This window comes from Muntiacus reevesi, chromosome 4 (genome assembly GCF_963930625.1).
Source record: "Muntiacus reevesi chromosome 4, mMunRee1.1, whole genome shotgun sequence".
In the NCBI taxonomy this organism is placed as follows: domain Eukaryota; kingdom Metazoa; phylum Chordata; class Mammalia; order Artiodactyla; family Cervidae; genus Muntiacus; species Muntiacus reevesi.
The window spans coordinates 59,726,278-59,748,692 of record NC_089252.1 but is presented as its reverse complement, the minus strand read 5'-3'; the positions used below and the strand labels follow the sequence as shown (position 1 = coordinate 59,748,692).

At 40.7% G+C, this 22,415-nt stretch overlaps 1 protein-coding gene and 1 pseudogene across 1 annotated transcript; both read left to right on the top strand.

The window, feature by feature from the left end:
* Positions 1 to 528: 528 nt before the first annotated feature.
* LOC136167707 (olfactory receptor 4X2-like) lies at positions 529 to 1,458 on the top strand. Its single transcript, XM_065935217.1, has one exon. The coding sequence runs from the start codon at positions 529 to 531 to the stop codon at positions 1,456 to 1,458; it is 930 nt and encodes a 309-aa protein (XP_065791289.1).
* Positions 1,459 to 3,161: 1,703 nt separating this feature from the next.
* LOC136167435 (olfactory receptor 4C3D-like) lies at positions 3,162 to 21,734 on the top strand (annotated as a pseudogene).
* The last annotated feature ends 681 nt before the right edge of the window (positions 21,735 to 22,415 follow it).

Below are 22,415 nucleotides of genomic sequence, written 5' to 3'. Positions count from 1 at the left end.
AGTCTACAGGCAAAAGTCAAAAGCATCAGAGGCAACAGAGAGGCTGTTATCATGGAGACAGCAACAGTACGTTTGCTGCCCCACATCATCCAGTGAGGCAATCAGTGTCCTAATAGGTTTCTCCCAGTCCAACCTCTAGTCCCCTGGTCTAACCTCTACCCACAAAGTAATTTTACTTTCCAGCTGACTAACATTCTGGATGATTCCCCATTTTCTGTTGAGTAAAACCCCAAAGTCCATAATAGCATTTTATGAACTGGTACTAGGTTCTATCTCCAGCTCTTTGACTGCCATTCTCCACTTTACTCCAGGCTCGGGTGAATTTTTAGTTTGCACTTCCTCTTCTGTTTTCTTTCAGTGCTCTTCTCTTCTACCTGACTGAGTCCTACTCATCTTTCAATATCTAGCTCACAAGCTTCTCAGATATGTGAGGGATTGTTATGTTAATTTCCCACTTATGTAGGAGTCTTTTTTATTGTATCATTCCAGATCACCCTACTCAAAATATTGCTTCCTGTTGGTGACTTCATGGCTAGCATACACAATGTGACAGAATTTATCTTCTTGGGACTTTCTCCCAATCAGAAGGTGCAGAAAGTCTGCTTTGTGATATTTCTGCTCCTGTATATAGCCATTGTGCTAGGGAATTTCCTCATTGTCTTCACTGTCATGACCAGCAAAAGCCTTGGCTCCCCCATGTACTTCTTCCTGAGCTACCTGTCCTTTGTGGAGATCTGCTACGCCTCTACTACAACACCCAAGCTCATCTTAGGTCTGCTGGCTGAAAGGAAAGCCATATCTCTCTGGGGCTGCATGTCACAAGTTTTCTTTATCCACTTCTTTGCTGGCACTGAGATTTTCCTGCTCTCTGTGATGGCCTATGACCGCTACGTGGCTATATTCAAGCCCCTCAGCTACACCACCATCATGAACTGGCAGGTGTGTTCCTTCCTGGTGGGAATTGCATGGGTGGGGGCGTTTGTGCATTCCTTATCCCAAATCCTTCTCATCTTCCACTTGCCCTTCTGTGGCCCCAATGTGATCGACCACTATTTCTGTGACGTGTTTCCTCTGCTCAATCTTGCTTGCTCTGACACCTTCCTCATTGGTGTTCTGATCATTGCCAATGGGGGGAGCCTGTCTGTGATCAGCTTCATCGTCCTCTTAGCATCCTATGTGGCCATTTTGCTCCATGTGAGGACTCAAACCCCCGAGGGTCGGCGCAAGGCCCTGTCCACCTGTGGGTCCCACATCACTGTGGTCACCTTATTCTTTGCACCCTGCATCTTCATCTATCTGAGACCTTCTACCACCTTGCCGGTGGACAAGATGGTAGCTGTGTTCTACACAGTGATCACCCCACTCCTCAATCCTGTCATCTATTCTCTGAGAAATGCTGAAGTGAAGAAGGCCATGAAGAGGCTGTGGATCAGAACAATGAAAGTAGAAGAGAGATAAAGGCTGAGTCTTGGTCTTGATCCTTGTGTTTAAGTGATGCTCTGTCTAAACTGAAAGGCCAGAATGAGATGAAGTACAGTTCACAGGACTTGCTAATTTTAAAGTTCTTCTTCATCAACTTCACTATAATCACTTAGCATATATTTTCTCTTCAGTTCAGTTCAATTCAGTTCAGTCGCTCAGTCGTGTCTGACTCTGCAACCCCATGAATCGTAGCACGCCAGTCCTCGCTGTCCATCACAACGAAGTTTACTCAAACTCATGCCCATCGAGCCAGTGATGCCATCCAGCCATCTCATCCTCTGTCGCCCCCTTCTTCTCCTGCCCCCAGTCCCTCCCAGTATCAGGGTCTTTTCCAATGAGTCAACTCTTCGCATGAGATAGCCAAAGTATTGGAGTTTCAGCTTCAGCATCAGTCCTTCCAATGAACACCCAGGACTGATCTCCTTGAGGATGGACTGGTTGGATCTCCTTGCAGTCCAAGGGACTCTCTAGAGTCTTCTCCAACACCACAGTTCAAAAGCATCAATTTTTCGGTGCTCAGCTTTCTTCACAGTCCAATTCTCACATCCATACATGACCACTGGAAAAACCATAGCCTTGACCAGATGGACCTTTTTTGGCAAAGTAATGTCTCTGCTTTTTAATATTTTCTCTTACTATTACTTAATTGGCCACTTTTCTGTTAGATGCTTAAATTGTTTCTGAAGTTTTATTATATAAATAACAATGTTCTAATTTCCTGAACAGAAATCTCTGATAATACTGATTTTTAAACAGTTATTTGGTATAGAAACCTTACTTTGTTAAAAAGTGTAATAACTTTTGATGCATGGTGCTAAATATATTCTCAGAATGTTTGTAACTCAACAGTCATTAAATTTTTTTCTTGATGAGAAATAAGATTTTATACAGTCTCAACTCATCTCCCCACAAGATATTTATTAATTGCAAAAGGATAAATATGACTTTACAATAAAAAATCCTAGAAGGCACTCCTTTTAATAATTAGACACATTTATGATATTTAGACTAAGAGGCACACCAGCATAATTACTGTAGTATTCCTATCAAAAATATATAGCCTCACTTTAATCATAAAATATCACTGAAGCCTCCACTGAAGAATAGTTTGCAAGGAAAGAGATCAAGATGGTAGGGTAGAAGAATGCTGACTCACCTCCCTTCATGAACATATGAAAACTGCAACTACATATATAGTGACTCCTACTGCAGTCAACCTGGGTACTAGCGGGATTCTTCTACAACCAAAGCTGTGAAGAAAGAGCCACATGGAGACTGCTAGTAAGGGAGGAGAAGCAGTCTGGTCAGGACCCACACTTCCAAGGGGGCACACAGGAGAGGAGGGAGTGTTACAGGGTCAGGAATCCTCCCTGGGGAGTGAGAATTTAGACCTACACCTAGGTACCCAGCCCTTTGGCTCTGATACTGGTAAGACAAGCCTCTTAACTGGAAAACCGGTGAGGATTACTGGAGGACTGTGAGACTCTGCTCTTGAGAACATCACACACACATATTTGGTTACTTCCAGTCACAGCACAAAGGCAGTGGATTAAAAGCTGCCTGTTGCTCCTGCTGGCTTACCAGAGTCAACCCAGTGTCCCCAGATCCACCCTGGGCTCCTATTCCAGCCCCTCTTGCTCTGGTGCTTCTCCCCACTAAGGCAGGGGCTGCCATTGCCAATGAAGGAGAGCACACTTCGAGGGAACAAAGTCAGCTTGGACCCTGGTCCCACTTCTGACTGGGGTGGAAGCAGCCAGTACACGCTTCGGTGCACATACTTGAGAGGGAGCAAGACTAGCTCCCGAGTGGAGATAGCCACCGCCAGAGCGTCTGTCATTGTGCACACTCTCTGAAGGGAGAGAGCGAAGCTGTAGGATAGAGACCTCCACTCCTGGGGTGTGCATCCCCTGTGCACACTTGGGGGGGGGGGAGGAGTGGACAAGCCCAGTGGTGTGGCACCCACTGCTCAGACCCCAGCCCATCCTCTAACTAAGGTACACATGTGTATGCATGCTGAGTCACTCCAGTTGTGTTCAACTCTTTGTGATTCCATGGACTGTAGCCCATTGGCTTCTCTGTCCATGGGATCATCCAAGCAAGAATACTAGAGTGGGTTGCCATGCCCTTCTCCAGGGGATCTTCCTGATCCATGGAATGAAACCGCCCATGTCTCTTCTCTGTTGCATTGGCACGTGGGTTCTTTACCACTAGCACCACCTGGGAAGTGCAACTGCAAGACCTCACACCCCAACCAGGTCCCAAACCAGGGTGGAAACTGCCATCAAACCTGGGAGGAACCCGATGCTCTCAGGGTTCCTGCTTCACCTCCTTGGTCCAGAGTCCACCTCCAACAAGGCCGTGACGGCCACTGCACATAGGGAAAGCTCTCCCCCAAGCCACAGGGCACACACAGACTGCACAGGGCTGGTTCCTCAAAAGGACATGCCTTCATGACCGGCATAGGTGACAGCTTCACATAATTTCATACAGAAAGTTAAACAAAATGAGAAGACAGAGGGATAGGTTTCAAGTGAAAGAACAAGAAAATAATCCATAAAAAAATCTGAGTGAAACAGAGAAATAATTTACCTGATAAAGAGTTTGAATCAACTGTAACTGAACTTGGGAAAAGAACAGTTGAACACAGTGAGAATTTTAACAGAGATTCAGTTCAGTTCAATAGCTCAGTTGTGTCTGACTCTTTGCGACCCCATGAATCACAGCATGCCAGGCCTCCCTGTCTATCACCAACACCCAGAGTTTACTCAAACTCATGCCCATCGAGTTGGTGATGCCATCCAGCCATCTCATCCACTGTCGTCCCCTTCTCCTCCTGCCCTCAATCTTTCCCAGCATCAGGGTCTTTTCCAATGAGTCAACTCTTTGCATGAGGTGGCCAAAGTATTGGAGTTTCACCTTCAGCATCAGTCCTTCCAATGAACACCCAGGACTGATCTCCATTAGGATGGACTGGTTGGATCTCCTTGCACTCAAAGGGACTCTCAAGAATCTTCTTCAACATCACAGTTCAAAAGCATCAATTCTTTGGTGCTCAGCCTTCTTCACAGTCCAACTCTCACATCCATACATGACTACTGGAAAAACCATAGCCTTGACTAGACAGACCTTTGTTGGTAAAGTAATGTCTCTGCTTTTTAACATGCTATCTAGGTTGGTCATAACTTTCCTTCCAAGCAGTAAGTGTCTTTTAATTTCATGGCTGTAATCACCATATGCAGTGATTTTGGAGCACCCCAAAATAAAGTCTGACACAGTTTCTACTGTTTCCCCATCTATTTGCCATGAAGTGGTGGGACCAGATGCCATGATTTTAGTTTTATGAATGCTGAGCTTTAAGCCAACTTTTTCACTGTCCTCCTTCACTTTCATCAAGAGGCTTTTTAGTTCCTCTTCACTTTCTGCCATAAGGGTGATGTCATCTGCATACCTGAGGTTATTGGTATTTCTCAGAAGTATAAAAAAGAACCAGTCAGAGCTGAAAAATATAATAAATGAAATGAAAACTACACTAAAGGGAATTAACAGCAGATTAGATGATTCAGAAGAATGCATAAGCTATCTGGTAGATAAAATAATAGAAAATAATCAGAACAGCAAAAAGAAAGACAAATTTAGAAAAATAAGAATAATTTTTGGAACTCTGACAGCATCAAGCATACCAACATTCACATTTTAGGAGTCCCAGAAGGATAAAAGAGAGAGAAAAATGTATTCAATACTTGGAATTCCCACAACACTTGGCTAGAATCTTTTCAAGCCTTTGCTACCTAAATTTCAGTGTTTATTTTTCTTACCCCTCCAGCCCTGACTCTGCCCCTAGACTTTAACTCTTGGGTATACAGCATGAATCTTACTCATGTGTATCCCTTGCTCTTAATGACATATCATAAAACTTCATAAATATATGGTCTATTAAGTTTCCAGAAGTCAGTAGTGCTTCAGATTGTAAGTGAATAGTGGTTGTTATATCTGTATTTTCACCTCAACTATCTAATTAATAAACCAATACTATACTGCTTGAGACAAGTGAATAATCACTGCTTAATTTTTCTGAGAATAACCTACATTGGCTGGAGAATCCAAAGGACAGAGGATCCTGGAAGGCTCCATAGGGTCAGAGAGTCAGACATGACTGAAGTCACTTAGCACATACACACGTTACACATGTATAGGAAAAGAGCATGTATTAAGTATATATTTTACTATTATCCAAGATATTTCATATATTTTATTTCCATTTCATCCTAAAATGCTCTGGTGATGTAGGTGTGAGTCTCCTGCTTTATGGATAAAGAGACTGAGGCTTTGGGAGATCAGTGCCTTAGTTCAGGTCATAGAGTTACATCATTCAAAGGCTGAATTCAAACCCAGCTCTGTCTGATTTCTAAGTTCTTGCTCTCTCTGTGTATCCCTCTGCTTCTCTTTAATGATCACAGAACACAAACACATCTATGTCTCTGAATTCCAAAACTGAGGTTTCATAATCTCTGTTATTGTCAGGTGTTTTTCTATGGAATCACTTCAACGTAAATGAAAAGTGTTTCTTAAAAATACAGCCTGAACTGCCTTATGGTGTTCACATGCATTCCTGGGCCCACAGAAAACCAGGGCCTGAGATGCCAGATCTGGAAATGGTGAGCTGAAACACCAGGAAAACATGGTGCTCCTCTCAGCTCAGCCTCTAGTTCTCATGAAAGTAAAAGCTGATCACTGAGTTGCAAGAGTTGGTTAATATATAGGGTCAAAACGCCTTATGTTGCCCAAGAAGAATTTTTCAAATGCTGAAAAAGGCAGCATTCTTGAGACTGACAGACGTTTCAGAAAATGGGAAATAGAAGTCAAAGACTAATATGAGTTGAGTATCCCCTAATCAATTTCCTAAAATTAGATCTGAAGGGCGAGAAGGCAATAGCAACCCACTCCAGTACTCTTGCCTGGAAAATCCCATAGATGGAGGAGTCTGGTATGCTGCAGTCCATGGGGTCGCACAGAGTCAGACACGACTGAAGCGACTTAGCAGCAGCAGCAGACTGCCCCAGGTGGGACAACGCTCACTTTGCAGTTGAGGAAACTGCAGGTCAAGGACTCTTCCAAAGCCCCGGTTGTTTTTTCTGAACCAGCTCTTTGTGAACCATGAGCTAGAACCCAGAGTTCTTCAAGCACCTCAGGGATTGGTGGAGAAGCAGAGCAGGAGAGGACAAGATGCAGTCAAACAGGTACTTGTGGGACTTCAATTAAAGTAACTGATTATCTGCCTTATTTCTTTTTGAAAAATAAACTTTACATGTAAGATTTATGCTTATAAAAGATAGCCTAATCCTTTAAGAAACTTTAGAAAACACTCTAAAATATTATGTCTACATGTCTTTCTTGATTTGTTCATAGCCAGGTTCTATAGCTTGGTTATGGAGTGGCAGGCTTTAGGAAATGACCTCCATTCTGAGCAGGGGGAGCAGAGCCAAGATTTCTTTTTTAAAACTAGATCTTTTTTTAAAGGATTTTTAAAGCACTTTATTTTATACTGGAGTATAGCTGACTTAACACTGTTGTGATAGTTTCAGGTGGACACCAAAGGGAGGCAGCCATACATATACATGTTTCCGTTCTCCCCCAAACTCCCCTCCTATCCAGACTGCCCCATAACACTGAGCATCTCTGTGCTCTATAGTAAGTCCTTGTTCCTTCTAAAGTCCAAATCCAGAGAATCAGGGCAACGACTTCCTCAATGAGAGTGAAGGCATGCCTCAGAAAATGTAGTGGGCCAAATCAGGGTGAACTCTCCTGAACATGAAGTTTTGACTCAGACTGCTCTGAAATTGCCTCATCTCTTAGGATCATGTTATTATTGAGTCTTTCCATTATGACTGCAGACTGTGTCATGGGACTTGTAGCATTCAGTCATCTTCATAATCCTTTATCATTATTATTTTTTTCACCTTGTGAACTGTATAGAACTAGACCAACTTGCCCACTAGATATCCTGTTTTATGATTCTTTGTAGCTGAAATTTAATTTAAAAAATGTTTTGAAAAAAATAGAAGTAAAAGAGAACCTGGGAAATAAATCCTATGGCAGTGGCCTTATAAATTAATCTCCTACTTGACTCTAATGTGTAACCATTGAAATCTAATAATACTTGATATTTATTAAGCACCTACTGAATGACAAGAATTGGGCTAAATACTTGCACATCATTTTACTTGGCCACCCTATGTGACATGTGTTATTTTCTCCATCTGAAATATGAAGAAACTGAGTTTCTCAAGGATCAAATAACTCGCCCAATGTCGTTTAGCTGAAGAATGTAAGAACTGAAAATCAGTTTCATGAAATATGTCTCCAGTACCAAGGTTTTCTTAAGATAATGCTGCCTCCCAGAGAAGTTTTCATTTGATGGCCTAAATACCAACCCAACTATGCAATTGCAAGCATCTTACATCAGAACATCAGAATGTCTTTATTGAGTTTTTTTTTTTTTTTTGAGTATTACAAAAGACCAGACAGAAACAAGAAGCATGCTTTACATCAATCACCAAACTAAGTAAAAACAAAATATGGTAGTTTTTTGTTTTTAAAAAAAAAATTTTTTTTATGTGTGTGTGTGTGTGTGTGTGTGTGTGTGTGTGTGTGAAATGATGCTTGGGTTATTTATCTGCTACTACAGCCTTTTTTGGAGGTTATACCCAATGATTATATTATTTTTGGTTCTAGCATTCTCTTTCAATGAAAGGACCTGACTCGATATTTCCAGGGTTATTTTTCCTGTTCTGTGGTTAAATGTAATCATCTGGTCAAACAACTTTCAGAATTTTAGCAAGGGGTAGAGGAATATTTTTTCTGCAAAATAAATGTGTATATTTTCTGTTGGGAATTTCTTGGAGGTGAAGGTACTTAATAAGCCTGGGTAGAAGGTCCCAGGAGAAGAAAATTATTTCCTCATTCCTGGCTCTGGCATTATTATTACTTACTTTTCTTTCAGCTCTATCTGAATTGGGCTTAGCTAAGTATAACCCCTTTGTGCCAACCTCAGTGAGTACATGCCAAAGGCATTTCAATTCTTCCTACCAGTCTTCAGTCAATCCTTTATCAGGATCTCATATCTCTGGGAGATGTGAAAACTGCAGCTTATCTAAATCCTTATAGCACATAAGGGAGGATCCTCTTTACTGTTCTGCCATTAAAAAAAAAATGGCTGTGTTGGCTCTTTGCTGCTATGTGAAGGCTTTCTCTAGTTGGGATGAACAGGCTTCTCATTGCTGTGACTTCTCGTTGCAGAGCACAGGCTCTAGGTGGCATGGGCTTCAATAGTTGTGGTGAATGGGTTTAATTGCTCTGTGGCATGTAGGATCTTCCTGGACCAGGGATTGAACCCATGTCCCTGCATTGGCAACTGGATTCTTAACCACTGTACTATCAAGAAAGTCCTGTTCTGCTGTTAACAAATATCATTTGACTTTTTTTTTTTTTTTTTTTTGGTTATTGAAAAAAAAAGTTGTTGATAAAAGAAAGGCTCAAGTGAAGTACTGTGGAATTTTACTTACTTTGTTCCCACTGTCTACCATACTGCCTTTGACAATGAACCAGTGATAACTACCAGCATCCTCCCGTTGTGGCTGATGGGCTCATGGAAGAACTACCGGATCTTTCCAGGTTTATTGAGGGTTGTATCCGAAGAGAAGTTTTGAAGTCCAGCTTTCTAATGTCAATCTCTCTCTCTCTTTTAAAAAAAAATCTTATTTTAAACTAATATGGACCTACTCTATAGAAAAGGGAATGCTACCCAATACTTTGTAATAACCTATATGGGAAAACAATTTAAACAAAGAATGGATATATGTCTATGTATAACTGATTCACTTTTGTGGTACCTGAAACTAATGCAACATTGTAAATCACCTATATTCCAATAAGAATTTTTAAAAAATCTCCATTTCAAAGATGAGTGACTGAGGCACAGAGAGGTTAGGTCATTGGCCCAAGATCATAGAACCATAAACAGTGGATCCTGGGTCTCAAGTGTGGAATCTACTATATTGACAATAATTTATACTTGACAAGTATTCATGGCATGGAAAGCAGCTAATATAAAAGTTAAAACATTTTTTGTGTGTGTTACAATGATTTGGACTCTGGTTTTAATTAGATTATCAAGATCTATTGAGTATCAAAAGTTTCTTGAATATACTAATAAATAAACTTTGATGGGAAAAGGGGAGGAATCAGTTCAATTCAGATCAGTCACTCAGTCATGTCCGACTCTTTGCGATCCCATGGACTACAGCCAGGCTTACCTGTCCATCACCAGCTCCCGGAGCTTGCTCAAACTCATGTCCATTGAGTCAGTGATGCCATCCAACCATCTCATCCTCTGTCGTTCCCTTCTCCTGTCTTCAACCTTTCCCATCATCATTGTCTTTTCCAAGGAGTCAGTTCTTCGCATCAGGTGGCCAAAGTTTCAGCATCATTCCTTCCAATGAATAGTCAGGACTAATTTCCTTTAGGATTGACAGGTTTGATCTCCCTGCAGTCCAAGGGACTCTCAAGAGTCTTTTCCAACACCACAGTTCAAAAGCATCAATTCTTCAGCACTCAGCTTTCTTTATAGTTCAACTCTCACATCCATATATGACTACTGCAGAAACCATAGCTTTGACTATACTGTTGTTGTTAAAGTAATATGCTTAATATGCTGTCTAGGTTGGTCATATCATTTCTTCCAGAGAGCAAGCATCAATTTAATTTCATGGCTGCAGTCACCATCTACAGTGATTCTGGAGCCCAAGAAAATAAAATCTGTCACTGTTTCCATTGTTTCCCCATCTATTTTGCCATAAAGTGATGGGACCAGATGCCATGATCTTAGTTTTCTGAAAGGAGGGATAGAGGCCAGTAAATGAGGAATTGTGGCCTGAATAATGGAATATGTTTACCAAATTACTTCATCTTTTTCTTCTGGGCACACAAGCTGACTTTCCTGGCCCCCTTACATCCACATGGGGTCATGTTACTAAAAGGTGGAAATGTACCCGTTTAGACTTGGTCCTTAAAATGTCCCCAGTGATCCTCAGTTTATCTTTGATGACTGGCTAGCTGGGTGCAGATGATCCAGCAGTTGGTCCTGAAGCCCCAGCAGACCAGAGGCATCACATATTGCTATGGGTCTGTTTCTGGGAGTCACAGCTTGGTGGAGAGCTGTGCCTAAAATCTGCAAATCTGCATTGGACTTAGTGTGAATGAGAAATAAACTTTTACTGGAATTAGGCCACTGAGTTTTGGGCTGTTTTGCACTATAAGAGCATTTCTAGCCCATGACAATTAATACAGATGATAGAGTTACTAATGAATTCACTTGATAAAGTAAGGAATGGAAGGGCTAGAGATGGGGCACCTAGGAAGGACTGGATGGATGGGCCATTCCTAGAAGCGCTGTTCACGGGACCAGGAGCTGTCCTAGACAGAAGTCTTGCTGTGCTGCCTCTCAGTGTGGCACTGATCACCATCTCTCTAACCCTCTGTACACCTTCCCACAATGCCCCCAGCTATTTGGTGCCCAGAGTGTAAACCCTGCCCAACTACTGCATTAGTGGTGGAGGAACAACCTTAGTTGGGGAAGTTCTGAAATGAGGAACCTTAGACCTCTGAGCTGAATTAGTGGTTGCTAAGGTAGCAGTGTATTACAGTGTATTACAGCGGTGTATTACAGAATAAATGAATGCTGATAATCACATCTGCCCTGCCTTCTATTAATATACAACATTCTGATCAACAAACATGTTAATGGATGAGCAAATTCTTTGCAAAATTCAATTTACAAATAAGAAAGCACAATTTTTACTATTAACAGTGTTTAACTCCAGGGTATCCCTGGGTTATATTGTTGCAATCCTGAAAAATCTTCCTGATCCCAAATTATATCCCCCCAAATGAGTCATTATGCCTACTACATTGACCATGCCATGGCGGCAGAAGCCATGTGTATTTTTTTTTTCTATCTGACCCTCCTTAACCTGAAACCTCATTGTGTACAATGTCCAGCTCAAATGTATCAGTTCCTCTTGGATGGAAGGATGAGCAGATGGGATGAAGGTCAGAGTGGTGTGGTGACTTTGACAAGGCTGTAGATTTTCCGAGATGGATCCTAGCTCTCAATTTCCACCGTTTCCTCACACTTTCATGACCTTTTCTGAGCCGTGTGTCTCTTTTCTTTAAAATGAGAAGTTAGATTTATAAACTTTCAAATGTCCCTACCAGATTTTATATCCCATTATTTCAAGAAAAAATAATGGATTGCTTGTAGATTCATTTTTACAGTTCCATAATGTACCCTCTGGGTGAAAAATGACCAACAGGAGGAGGAAAGAGACAAATGTGTGAAGTAGGTGGTACAGTGTGATAACATGCTGACGTTTACAGCTAAGCTTAAAGGCCATTGTTTGAGAGTGGAGATGCTGAAAAAGTCACAGAAGGAAGAAGGGCTTCTAGGTGGTCTATGGCCACTAGGGGAGGTGAAGGGAACATTTTAGAAGATTTTCAGTTTCACACTATTAAAAAAAAAAAGTTTCACACTATAAAAAAAAAAAACATACTAAAGATGATGGCAAAATTCATATTTGGAGTGAGTACTACTGCTTTCTTAAGAAAGATTTCAATTATCATTTGACTTTTATAAAGTCAAGGTCCCTGAATCTCTAAAGAGAAGTTGAAGCAGAAAAGATTTAAGCTGTACTGTTTAGTTTATTCATACCTAATAAAACATATTAGTAACAGAATAAAGTATTAAATAGTAAAATAAAAGGGTGATTATTTTGAGTGAAGAAGTTGTAAGGATGCTAACTGATTTTTTCCTCTCTCCAAAGATCTGGAGGTAGACATGTGGGGCTCTGGGTAGAGGGAAGAGAAGATCAGCAGATGTGATGGGGCCTGAAGAAGCAGCCTCAAGAGATGGGGGCGACCTGATCTAGAGACTCCCTAGGACGGATGTGGTGTGGTTGGTGGCCGCTGAGAGCACTGGTGCCTGATGTTAACACTCAGGATTTCCTTTATTTTGTTCTATTTATTTTTAATTGGAGAATAATTGCTTTACAATGTTCTGTTGGTCTCTGCCATACAACAACGTGAATCAGTTATAAGTATAGATCCCTCCCTCTTGAACCTCCCCTCCACTACCCCCGTTTCACCCCTCTAGGTCATTGGGATTTTCTTTATATTACAAAACTTTCTTTATGCTATCTTTGGGTCACATAATTCAATCAAGTATCTGTATGCTAAAAAGCACAGAAGTGGTTAGATGCACATGGTTGTTGTTAGTAATGTTTAGTTGCTAGTCGTGTCCAACTCTTTGCGACCCCATGGACTGTAGCCCACTAGGGTCCTTTGTCCCTGGGATTTCCCAGGCAAAAAGAGTGGAGTGGGTTGCCATTTCCTTCTCCAGGGGATCTTCCTGACCCAGGAATCAAACCTGCATCTCCTGCACTGGCAGGGAGATTCTTTATCGCTGAGTCACCAGGGAAGCCTGTGCAGGTGGTTAGGGAATAGCAACATTGAAGATAGTAATGATGATGGTGTTACTAGTAGCTGTGGTAGCAGATACTTACATAGCAATTACTACGTGCCAGACATTGTTCTAAGTGTTTTATATAAACTATCATTTTAACCTCATAAAGGCCTTATGAGGTAGGTGTATTTTTTTCCAGCTTCATCCAGATATTATCGACACATAGCATATGTAAGTTTAAGGTGTACAATGTGATGCCTTGTTGAAATTTATGGGCCCTAATCAACAACTTGGATGTCAGAGATTGGAGTTTAGTTATAGAGGAGGGCATTGCAGAGCTTGAAATAAAGAAGCCCCATGACCAGGAGAGCTGGATGGGTGGGGAAACTGTGGAGCATAGAGAAATGGGTGGGAGACTTTTGGGGGTGTCATCCAGGGACCATAGGGTGGCAGTGGCAAGGTTCCCAGGTGAGAGATGAGTATAATCTGTGCAGGGAGAAGCTGAGAGTGCTTAGTGCTGAGGGAGCTAAGTTTAGCACTTGTGAGGAATTTAGTTTTCCCACTCTTTGCCTCCAGGTTGGGATGGGACTCATCCTCGTGCTCATACAATTCTTGGGCAAATGTCTGTCACAGCACTGAATACCACGCTCTCTGTGAGAAGGGGAATCAAGCTGATTTCCTCTGCTGCTTCCCGATCAATTAGCCCAATACCTAAAATAATACCTGTTGAATGAAGAATGAATGAGTAAATGAATAGAGAATCTAAGGTTCTTCCCATGTCTCAGCTCTATTTTAATTTGATTTGATGAATTCTAGGAAGCGTTAGTGTTCATCCACTAAGATGTGGAACACTGCCGGTACGAAAGCTGATCCAAAAGGGACTGGGGTTGCTACAATCACTGTCAGGGATTTTAGAATACATTAAATTCATCCTTTGCTGGCTTAATACTGTACTTTTTTTTCCATTTTGAATAAAAATATTCATTGGTTCAGTCATGTCCATTAGAATGTCAGAGTTTTCTTTTTTAAGGAATTAAGGTTTTTTTAAATAATTTTTTATTTTTGGCTGTGTTGGGTCTTTGTTGCTGCACAGGCTAATCCCTAGCTGCTGTGAGCAGGCCTCCCATTGTGGGGGCCTCTTCTGTATTGGAGCACAGGTTTCAGGGTGCAGGCTTAGTAGTTGCAGCTCCTGGGCTCCAGAACACAGGCCCAATAGTTGGGGTGCACGGGCGTAGCACTCTGCAGCATGTGGGATCTTCCTGGGTTGGGGATCGAACCCAACCCAATCTGCCTGCCACCACTGAGCCACCAGGGAAGCCTTGAATTTTAAATTTTGAGCTTTTAAAATTCTGTTCTTTTTGAATCTATGTCTCAGTCTTTTTTATAACAAAGCATAAAAAAGCTGATACTTCTCTCTCCCGGTTTTTAAAAGAGGACAGGCTGGTCTTTGGACCTAGTTGAATTCCTCAATGTAATACATTTTTAAGTTCTGGGCCCCAGCTATGAATCTTCTGGTTTAATGATGTTTTAGCCTGTAAATCTTTTTACCCAGAGTGAGCATCTGCTCATTTTGGCAGAATCTATTGCTGTTTCCAGTTGATCACAATTGACCATTTAATATTTCAGGGTCATTCCGTTTCAAACCCTTGATGTGTATTCAAATAGATAGCTTCAATTAAAATCCAGACTGGGCTACTTACTGGTCATGAGAAGTAAGCTTGAGCATGCCAATTGTCTTTGACATGGATTCTTCATTATAAACATGGCACATGTATCTTAAGGATTATTGTGAAGATTGACTGAGATGATGTGTGTAAAGAGTTTACTGTAGAGTGAGTGATAGTTGCTCAGTCATGCCTGATTCTTTGCAACACCATGGACTGTAGCCTGCCAGGCTCCTCTGTTCATGGAACTCTCCAGGCAAGATTACTGGAGTGGGTTGCCATTTCCTTCTAACCTGTGCCAATTAAACATCAATACATGCTTGTTCTCAGTCTCTGTAAACAAACAAAATAGCCAAAAATGATATCTATTCCTTGATTCTTTCTCTGACTCCTCCTTCCCAGAAGCCTCTCTTCTCTCTATCCTTTTACTAAGACTTCTCCCTCTTGTGTGTAAATATGAACTGATTTTTTTGTTTGTTTGTTTGTTTTTTCTTTTACAACAGCAGACTGTTCTTTGATACTAAACTTAGGTTGGGTGAGTGAAGCTTTCTATTTAGGCAAAATTTTCTTGAAACCTTAATCGCAGGTTATAGTTTTCCTGAGCTGATGGGTTCCCTATAATGTGTCTCTTCATGACCTGCAGTATAGCCAGAAGACTACAACACGTGTTTGGAGTGCTGGTCCCAGTCTGCTAGTTTCTCCCTGTGACTTGGATTGATATGTCTACAAGGAGAGTGGAACTTGGAAGATAAATTCTCTCATCGCTAAATTGTAGCTAGATCGATTTCTTCCTGGCTACCAAGAGAATGTATTTTTGGGTTTAGTAATTGTGGGTAGGCCTTTCAAACCTACTGTGAATCTCGGGAGCTGTGAATGAACTCCCGCTTTACATGGCTTACAAATACTTTGAATATAACATTTCCCTTATAATTTCCTATAGCTCATCTTTCAAGGTGCATGTAGAATATTTCAAGTCCTTCTTTCAGACTTGTAATTGCTGAAGTAACTAACTTTAGAGTTGCACAGTCCAAAATCAGTGGTTTGGTATTCAGGGTCTTGAAGGAGTGAACTGCACTAAAGAGATCCTTGAGGTTCATTTCTGTGATAATAAGTAGGGGGAAAAAAATGAAAGCAGATTTTTATCCCTTTAGATACAAGGAAGAGGAAATCAAGGCATAAAGAGGTTAAAAATCTGCTCAAAGTCATACAATTAGTAAGTACCAACACTGGGATTCAAGCCCAGGTCTCAAATTGTGCTGAGATTATAAAATGAAAACAATGGCTTGCAAGCACAAGGGAAAATTTCAGTTTACTAACAGGCTCAGTTAGTTATTGCCTAAGAAATCCCATGAACTGAGGAGCCTAAAGGGCCACAGTCCATAGGGTGGCAAAGAGTCAGACAGGACTGAGTGACTAAACACCAAACACCACCACAGTTAGTTACAGCAGATAACACTTTATTTATTTATTTTTTTCATTTGTGGTAAAATTACATAATATAAAATGTACTATTTTAACCATATTTAACTGTATGATTCAGTGGCACTAAGAACATTTGCATTGTTGTGCAGCTCTCACCATCGTTCATTTCCTGAATTTTTCCCCTTTCCTAAACTGAAACTCTGTCTCTGTTAAAGACCAATTCCCCTTTCCTCCCTCCTCCTCCTCCTGCCCCCCAACCCCTGGCATCTACCGATGTACTTTCTGACTCTATAACCCTGACTGTTTTAGGTATCTCATATGTGTGTCTGCTAGTCACTCAGTTGTGTTCAACTCTTTGTACCCCATGGACTGTAGCCTGCCAGACTCCTTCCTCTGTCCATGGGATTTCCCAGGCAAGAATATTGGAGTGGGTTTCTATTCCCTTCCCCAGGGGATCTTCACAACCTAAGATCTAACTTGGGTCTCCCATATTGCAGGCAGATTCTTTACCATCTGAGTCACTAAGGAAGCATGGGTATCTCATATTGGTGGAATCAAACAGTATTTGTCTGCACTCAGTGTATATTGGAATGCATTTTTAACATTAACTTAATATATGTCCTACAAACTAATTGTACCTTCCCCCACCCCGTGCTATACTGTAGGTTCTCATTAGTTTTATATTTTACACATAGTAGTGTATATATGTCAATTCCAATCTCCCAATTTATTCCATCCCCCCTTTACCCCCTTCATGTTGATATATTTGTTCTCTATGTCTTGACAACACTTTTCTTTACCTTCAGTTTCTGTCACTTTACAAGTGAGAATATTATGGCTCAGGAAGGTGAAGTCAATTTCCGAAAGTCTCACAGTTACCTCTTGGCTGACTTAGGACGAGAACTCAGTCCTCCTGACTTGGTCAGACATTATTAATATCAAATGGTGCTGTTTAGGAAAGAAAGAATTATGAAACTTGGGCAGTTTTCTAACCTAGTAGAATGATGCAATGAAATGTGTGTGAATTTGACAATTAGATACAGCTGTGATTAAATTCTCTTTTACCACTTGCTAGCCTTGGGATATTAAGTATGAGGAGAGATTTCACTGATATTTAATTTCATCACCTATGAAGCAGAAAATAAAATTTGCTTTTCAGTTTGATTGTAATGATGAAACAATATTGTACATAATAAAATGAGTTATATGTTCATATAGGCCAATTATATGGACATAAAATTTTCTCAACCAATTCCAAAACTAGCTTGGCAGGAAATTTTAAGAGTTTTCACCTAAGAGGATAAGGTTGGGAAATTCAGTCATCTAATAAGTTACTTCTCAGTTCACTCCAGATTGCTCTTTATAACTTTAACAATTTCCAAAGAGAGAATACATTGGATAGAAAAACACAGGAAGTTGTTTACCATCAGCAGTGGTCTAGCAAAAAGAAATAAAGAAAGAAAAATTTAGCAAAAATAAATAAATTGTGATATTCATTACTGGCCTGGGTGAAAGAAAGAAATAATCTAATAGATTTTGGTGATAACTGTGTAAATTGGGAGTAGTACCCTTTTGGTTAGAGATATCAAAAGTCTTTATAATATCTATAATTCTCTATTGTATATTTGGGGCTTCCCTAATAGTTCAGACAGTAAAGAACCCTCCTGCAGTGCAGAAAATGCAGGTTCTATCCCTGGGCTGGGAAGATCCTCTGGAGAAGGAAATGGCAACACACTCCAGTATTCTTGCCAGGGGAATTCCAGGCAAGAATTCCATGGACAGAGGAGCCTGGAACAGTCCATGGGGTTGCAAAGAGTCGAACATGACTGAGTGACTAACACATTCATGCTTTCACATTGTATATTCATTTGAGAAATTATCCTAGGGACCCAGAAATAAATTAATGCATGTTGAGATTTTCATGGTATTAGAAACAATGACTATTATTTGATGCATCCACTTGAAAGAATAATATGCTATTGTTAAAAATAATGTTTAAAGAGTTTGCAATGATATGGGAAATGTCTAAATTATAATATTAATTAAGATTATATGTTAAATATATGGTATAATTTCCAAAGTATAAGTGAGAAGTGAACAAAAACCCATATATGGAAGAAAGAGTGAAAGTAAAGTGCACTAGAAAATTGAGAATTTTCCTTTTTGATGTCAGTACTAGGAGTTATATTTAATCTACTTTAAATGTCTTTGAAACTTTGTCTAATCATTCTGATTTATTTTTGTAATTACTCCCCCCACCTTTTCCTTAGAGTATTTGCTGATACACAACCTTGGCACAAACCAGAGTGAGCAGTTTTGTCTTTCTTCTGTTCCTCTGTCCTTCCATGGGCTTTGTATTCTGGGTTCTAGAGGACGCTTTATGGTGTACGAGGGGGTATAGGCTGAGGGTAAGAACATATGGGGTCTGTGTTCAGTAACCCACAACCTAGCTTCTGTGACTTGGACTGCTTACTTCATATGTCTAGGTCAAAAACCAAAGATGTGTGTGTCAAATTGTCACAAACACTCTTGATAGGATTTTAAGCAGAAAAAGTAGGAAGTGATGATTTAAGAAGTCCACTGTAGCCCATAAATAGATGAAATACCTCACCCAGTTTTTGAACCTGGGTCACTCAGGGTTGTGGGAGATTTCCAAGTCAAAGAAGAGATTATGAAATCATAGATAATTTCTCACTGCATTTTTTTCTCTCTCAGCAGGAACTTTTGAAAATCCTATTTAGGCATTTAACACACATATCTTCAAAGTGGGGGGAAGAAAGACCAGATGATGCAGAAATATGGACCAGATGACCTGTTAAGAATTATATTGGTTCTGTCACCCTGCCATTTTAGAATATAATAAAAATTCTAATAGGAAGCTATCAATCTTCTTAGATCCAGGTATTGTAAGTTTCCTATAATTTTTGGTTTTAGATTTTGTCATTTAACAGATATTCACTGAACACTGCTCCAGGTTTGGCAGTGAGGATACCTAGCACAAAAAATTCCTGCTTTCGAGCTACTCCTAATGTAGAGTGGGAGGCTGGAGGAAGACCAATAGAACATAGTATGCAAAAGTCCAGAATGGAGATGATGTAGGTGTACAGTGGAAGTTCTTATAATCCAGACTAAGGTGATGGAAGAGATCATTTTCCTTGTGGAAAATTTAAAGGATGTTTAAGAGTCAATCAGTAGGATTGGGAATGGGTATATAGGATGGGGCAGTAGGTGGGGTGATGGAATAACACGAGGACTGCAATGAGGTGTGAATGAGCATGACTTGGTCAGAAATTTAGGGTAGTCCACAGTAGTGAATAGGGAGGGGAGCTGAAGAATAACATGGATGGGTTTGCAGGGTCCAGGGACTAAATGCTTAGATGTTATCTTGAATATAAAGAAGTCTTTGAAGACTTTTAAACTGGGTAATGACATGACTGAATGATTAAGTTTAATAAATATCATTGTGATTGAAATGTGAACCACTGTGCAGGTGTCTGGGTGACGAAGATGACGGAGACACCAGCTATGATGTTATTGTAGCAGCCATCAACTTATTTTGCTAATTAATCTAAATCTAGTGTTCTTGCCTGGGGAATCCTGTGAATGGAGAAGACTGGTGGGTTGCTACCTGTGCGGTCATACAGAGTCAGACACAACTGAAGCGACTTAGCATGCATGCATGCATTGGAGAAGGAAATGACAACCCACTCCAGTATTTTTGCCTGGAGAATCCCAGGGACAGAGGAGCCTGGTGGGCTGCTGTCTATGGGGTCGCATGGACTCAGACACCACTGAAGCAACTTAGCAGCAGAAGCAGCAGTGCTGAGAACTATGGTTGGGTATGGTGAAAGTGAAGTGAAAGTGTTAGTCATGCAGTTGTGTTTGACCCTTTGCAAACCCATGAACTGTAGCCTGCCAGGCTCTTATGTCCATGGATTCTCCAGACAAGAATACTGGAGTGGGTAGCCATTCCCTTCTCCAGGGAATCTTCCCAACTCAGGGATCGAACCTGGGTCTCCCACATTGCAGGCAGATTCTTCACTATTTGAGCCACCAGGAAAGCCTGCAGTGTGGTAGATACTCAAAAATGTTTATGGAATAAATAAATGAATAAATAAATGAATCAGTGAATGGATGAAGGTTAAGGAATAAGATTTGAAAAGTTGCAGTGATTCATTTTGGTATTATAAGATGGACTAGTAAAGGGAAAAGTCAAGGATGATTTCCATGGTTATAGTAGATGATGGAAGAAATATAGAAGATAGCCAGGTGCACTGAACAGTGCAATTGGGAGTTGGAAGTGTGGCTGTGAAAAATATTTAGGAAAAAATTATTTTCCCATAACTGGGTATCTCTAATGAACTTATATGACACACACATATATATATATGTATATATAATTTCTATTACAAAAAGCTCCATGAAGATTTCAATCTAAAAAGAATGAGAATTTATTCATAATGGTTACAAAACAAGAGATGTAATATTTTGGGGAGTTGTTTATTTTGTCTGTAATTTAACTTTGTACTTTGGCAAAATTACTAATTTAAAGCACAAAAAATAATCTGTATGTCTTTGCTTTAGGATTCGAGATTTGATTTAATTGTATTGCACATTGAATTCCCCCAATATTTTTTTTAATGCCTTATAAGAGGTAGTGAAAAATTTTTTTTGGTAAATCTCTTTTCATCCAAGTTCTTATGGCAGCTCAGGACTTTCACAAAACCCCAAGGTACAGAGGGTTTTATTTGTATTCTTTTTGATTGTCTACCTGGTCTCTGTTCAGGGCAACCTGCTTCTCATGATCACCATTGTCTTCAGCCCCACCTTGGGCTTTCCTATGTACATTTTCCTCTCGTGTTTGTCTTTTATTGATACTTGCTATTCCTCATGTATGAATCCCAAGCTCATTGCTGACTCCTTGTATGAAGGGAGAGTCATCACTTTTAAGGGATTCCTGGCTCAATTCTTTGTTGCCCATTTACTGGGAGGAACTGAGATCATCCTGCTCACGGTGATGGCCTATGACCGCTACGTGGCCATCTGCAAGCCCCTGCACTACACGGCCGTCATGACCAGGCATCTCTGTGCCCTGCTGGTGGGGCTGGCTTGGCTGGGGGGCTTCCTGCATTCCCTGGTTCAGCTCCTGCTGGTCCTGCAGTTGCCCTTCTGTGGGCCTAACGTGATCAATCACTTTGTCTGTGACTTGTACCCCCTGCTGGAACTTGCCTGCACCGACACCTCTGTCATCGGCCTGCTGGTGGTGGCCAACAGTGGCGTGATCTGCCTGTTGAACTTTCTCCTGCTGGCTGCCTCCTACCTCGTCATCCTGCACTCCTTGTGTCCCACAGTGCAGAGGGGAGGTGCAGAGCCCTCTCCACCTGTGGGGCCCACTTCACGGTTGTTGCCTTGTACTTCGTGCCCTGTATATTTATTTCATGCGACCATCATCTACTTTGTCCATTGACAAAATGGTGGCCGTGTTTTATTGTATTTTGACACCCATGTTCAACCCCCTGATTTATACCCTGAGAAATGCAAAGGTGAAAAATGCCCTGAAAAATCTCTGGAAAAAAATGAGCAATTGTGGATGGAGGATACAGGAACCTAGGGAAAGAAATGACCAGTCACTCTCAGAGAAGAATTCTTAGTCATTGTGAAAGTTGAGAAATCATCAACAAGTTTCAGAATAAAGCTGATTTGAATGTTTGAAATTATGCCTAATATATCCATATTCTGTGTTGTTGACCATGCAAGTGAGTATATGCCACTTCATGTTTTTAATTATTAAGTTTGTCCTAAACCGCAGAGCATGGAAGCACCACATTTCTCTTCCCAACTTGTGTTTGAGATGGAGCCTTCCTCAGTCTGGGGTACTTAGAGTTTATCATGGGCAAAATCTCCTTATTGAAATGTTACTAACCTGGTCCTCCAACTCTCCACATCAGAGTACTGATCACAACAGTTATTGATGATTCACCTGCACCTGATGTATACTGACAGTGATATCAGAAAGAATCTATAATTTGATGATACTTTTAGAAGACAGGTAATACAATTAAGATTGATTGAACTAAAGTCATGTAAATGTATAAGCATGATTGTATACTAACTGTAATGTGGTGTGAAATTCTGAAACAAATGTCCAGTGTGCACATGTGACCACACACACTTGCACCCACATGCACATACACTCCAACGTGGTGTATGGTTTATCAAGCATCGATCTGGTGTTAGCACACACTGCTCCACTGCTCAGACACTCAGTCGTATCTGACACTTGCAACCCTACGAACTATAGCCAGCCAAGCTCCTCTTTCATGGGATTATCC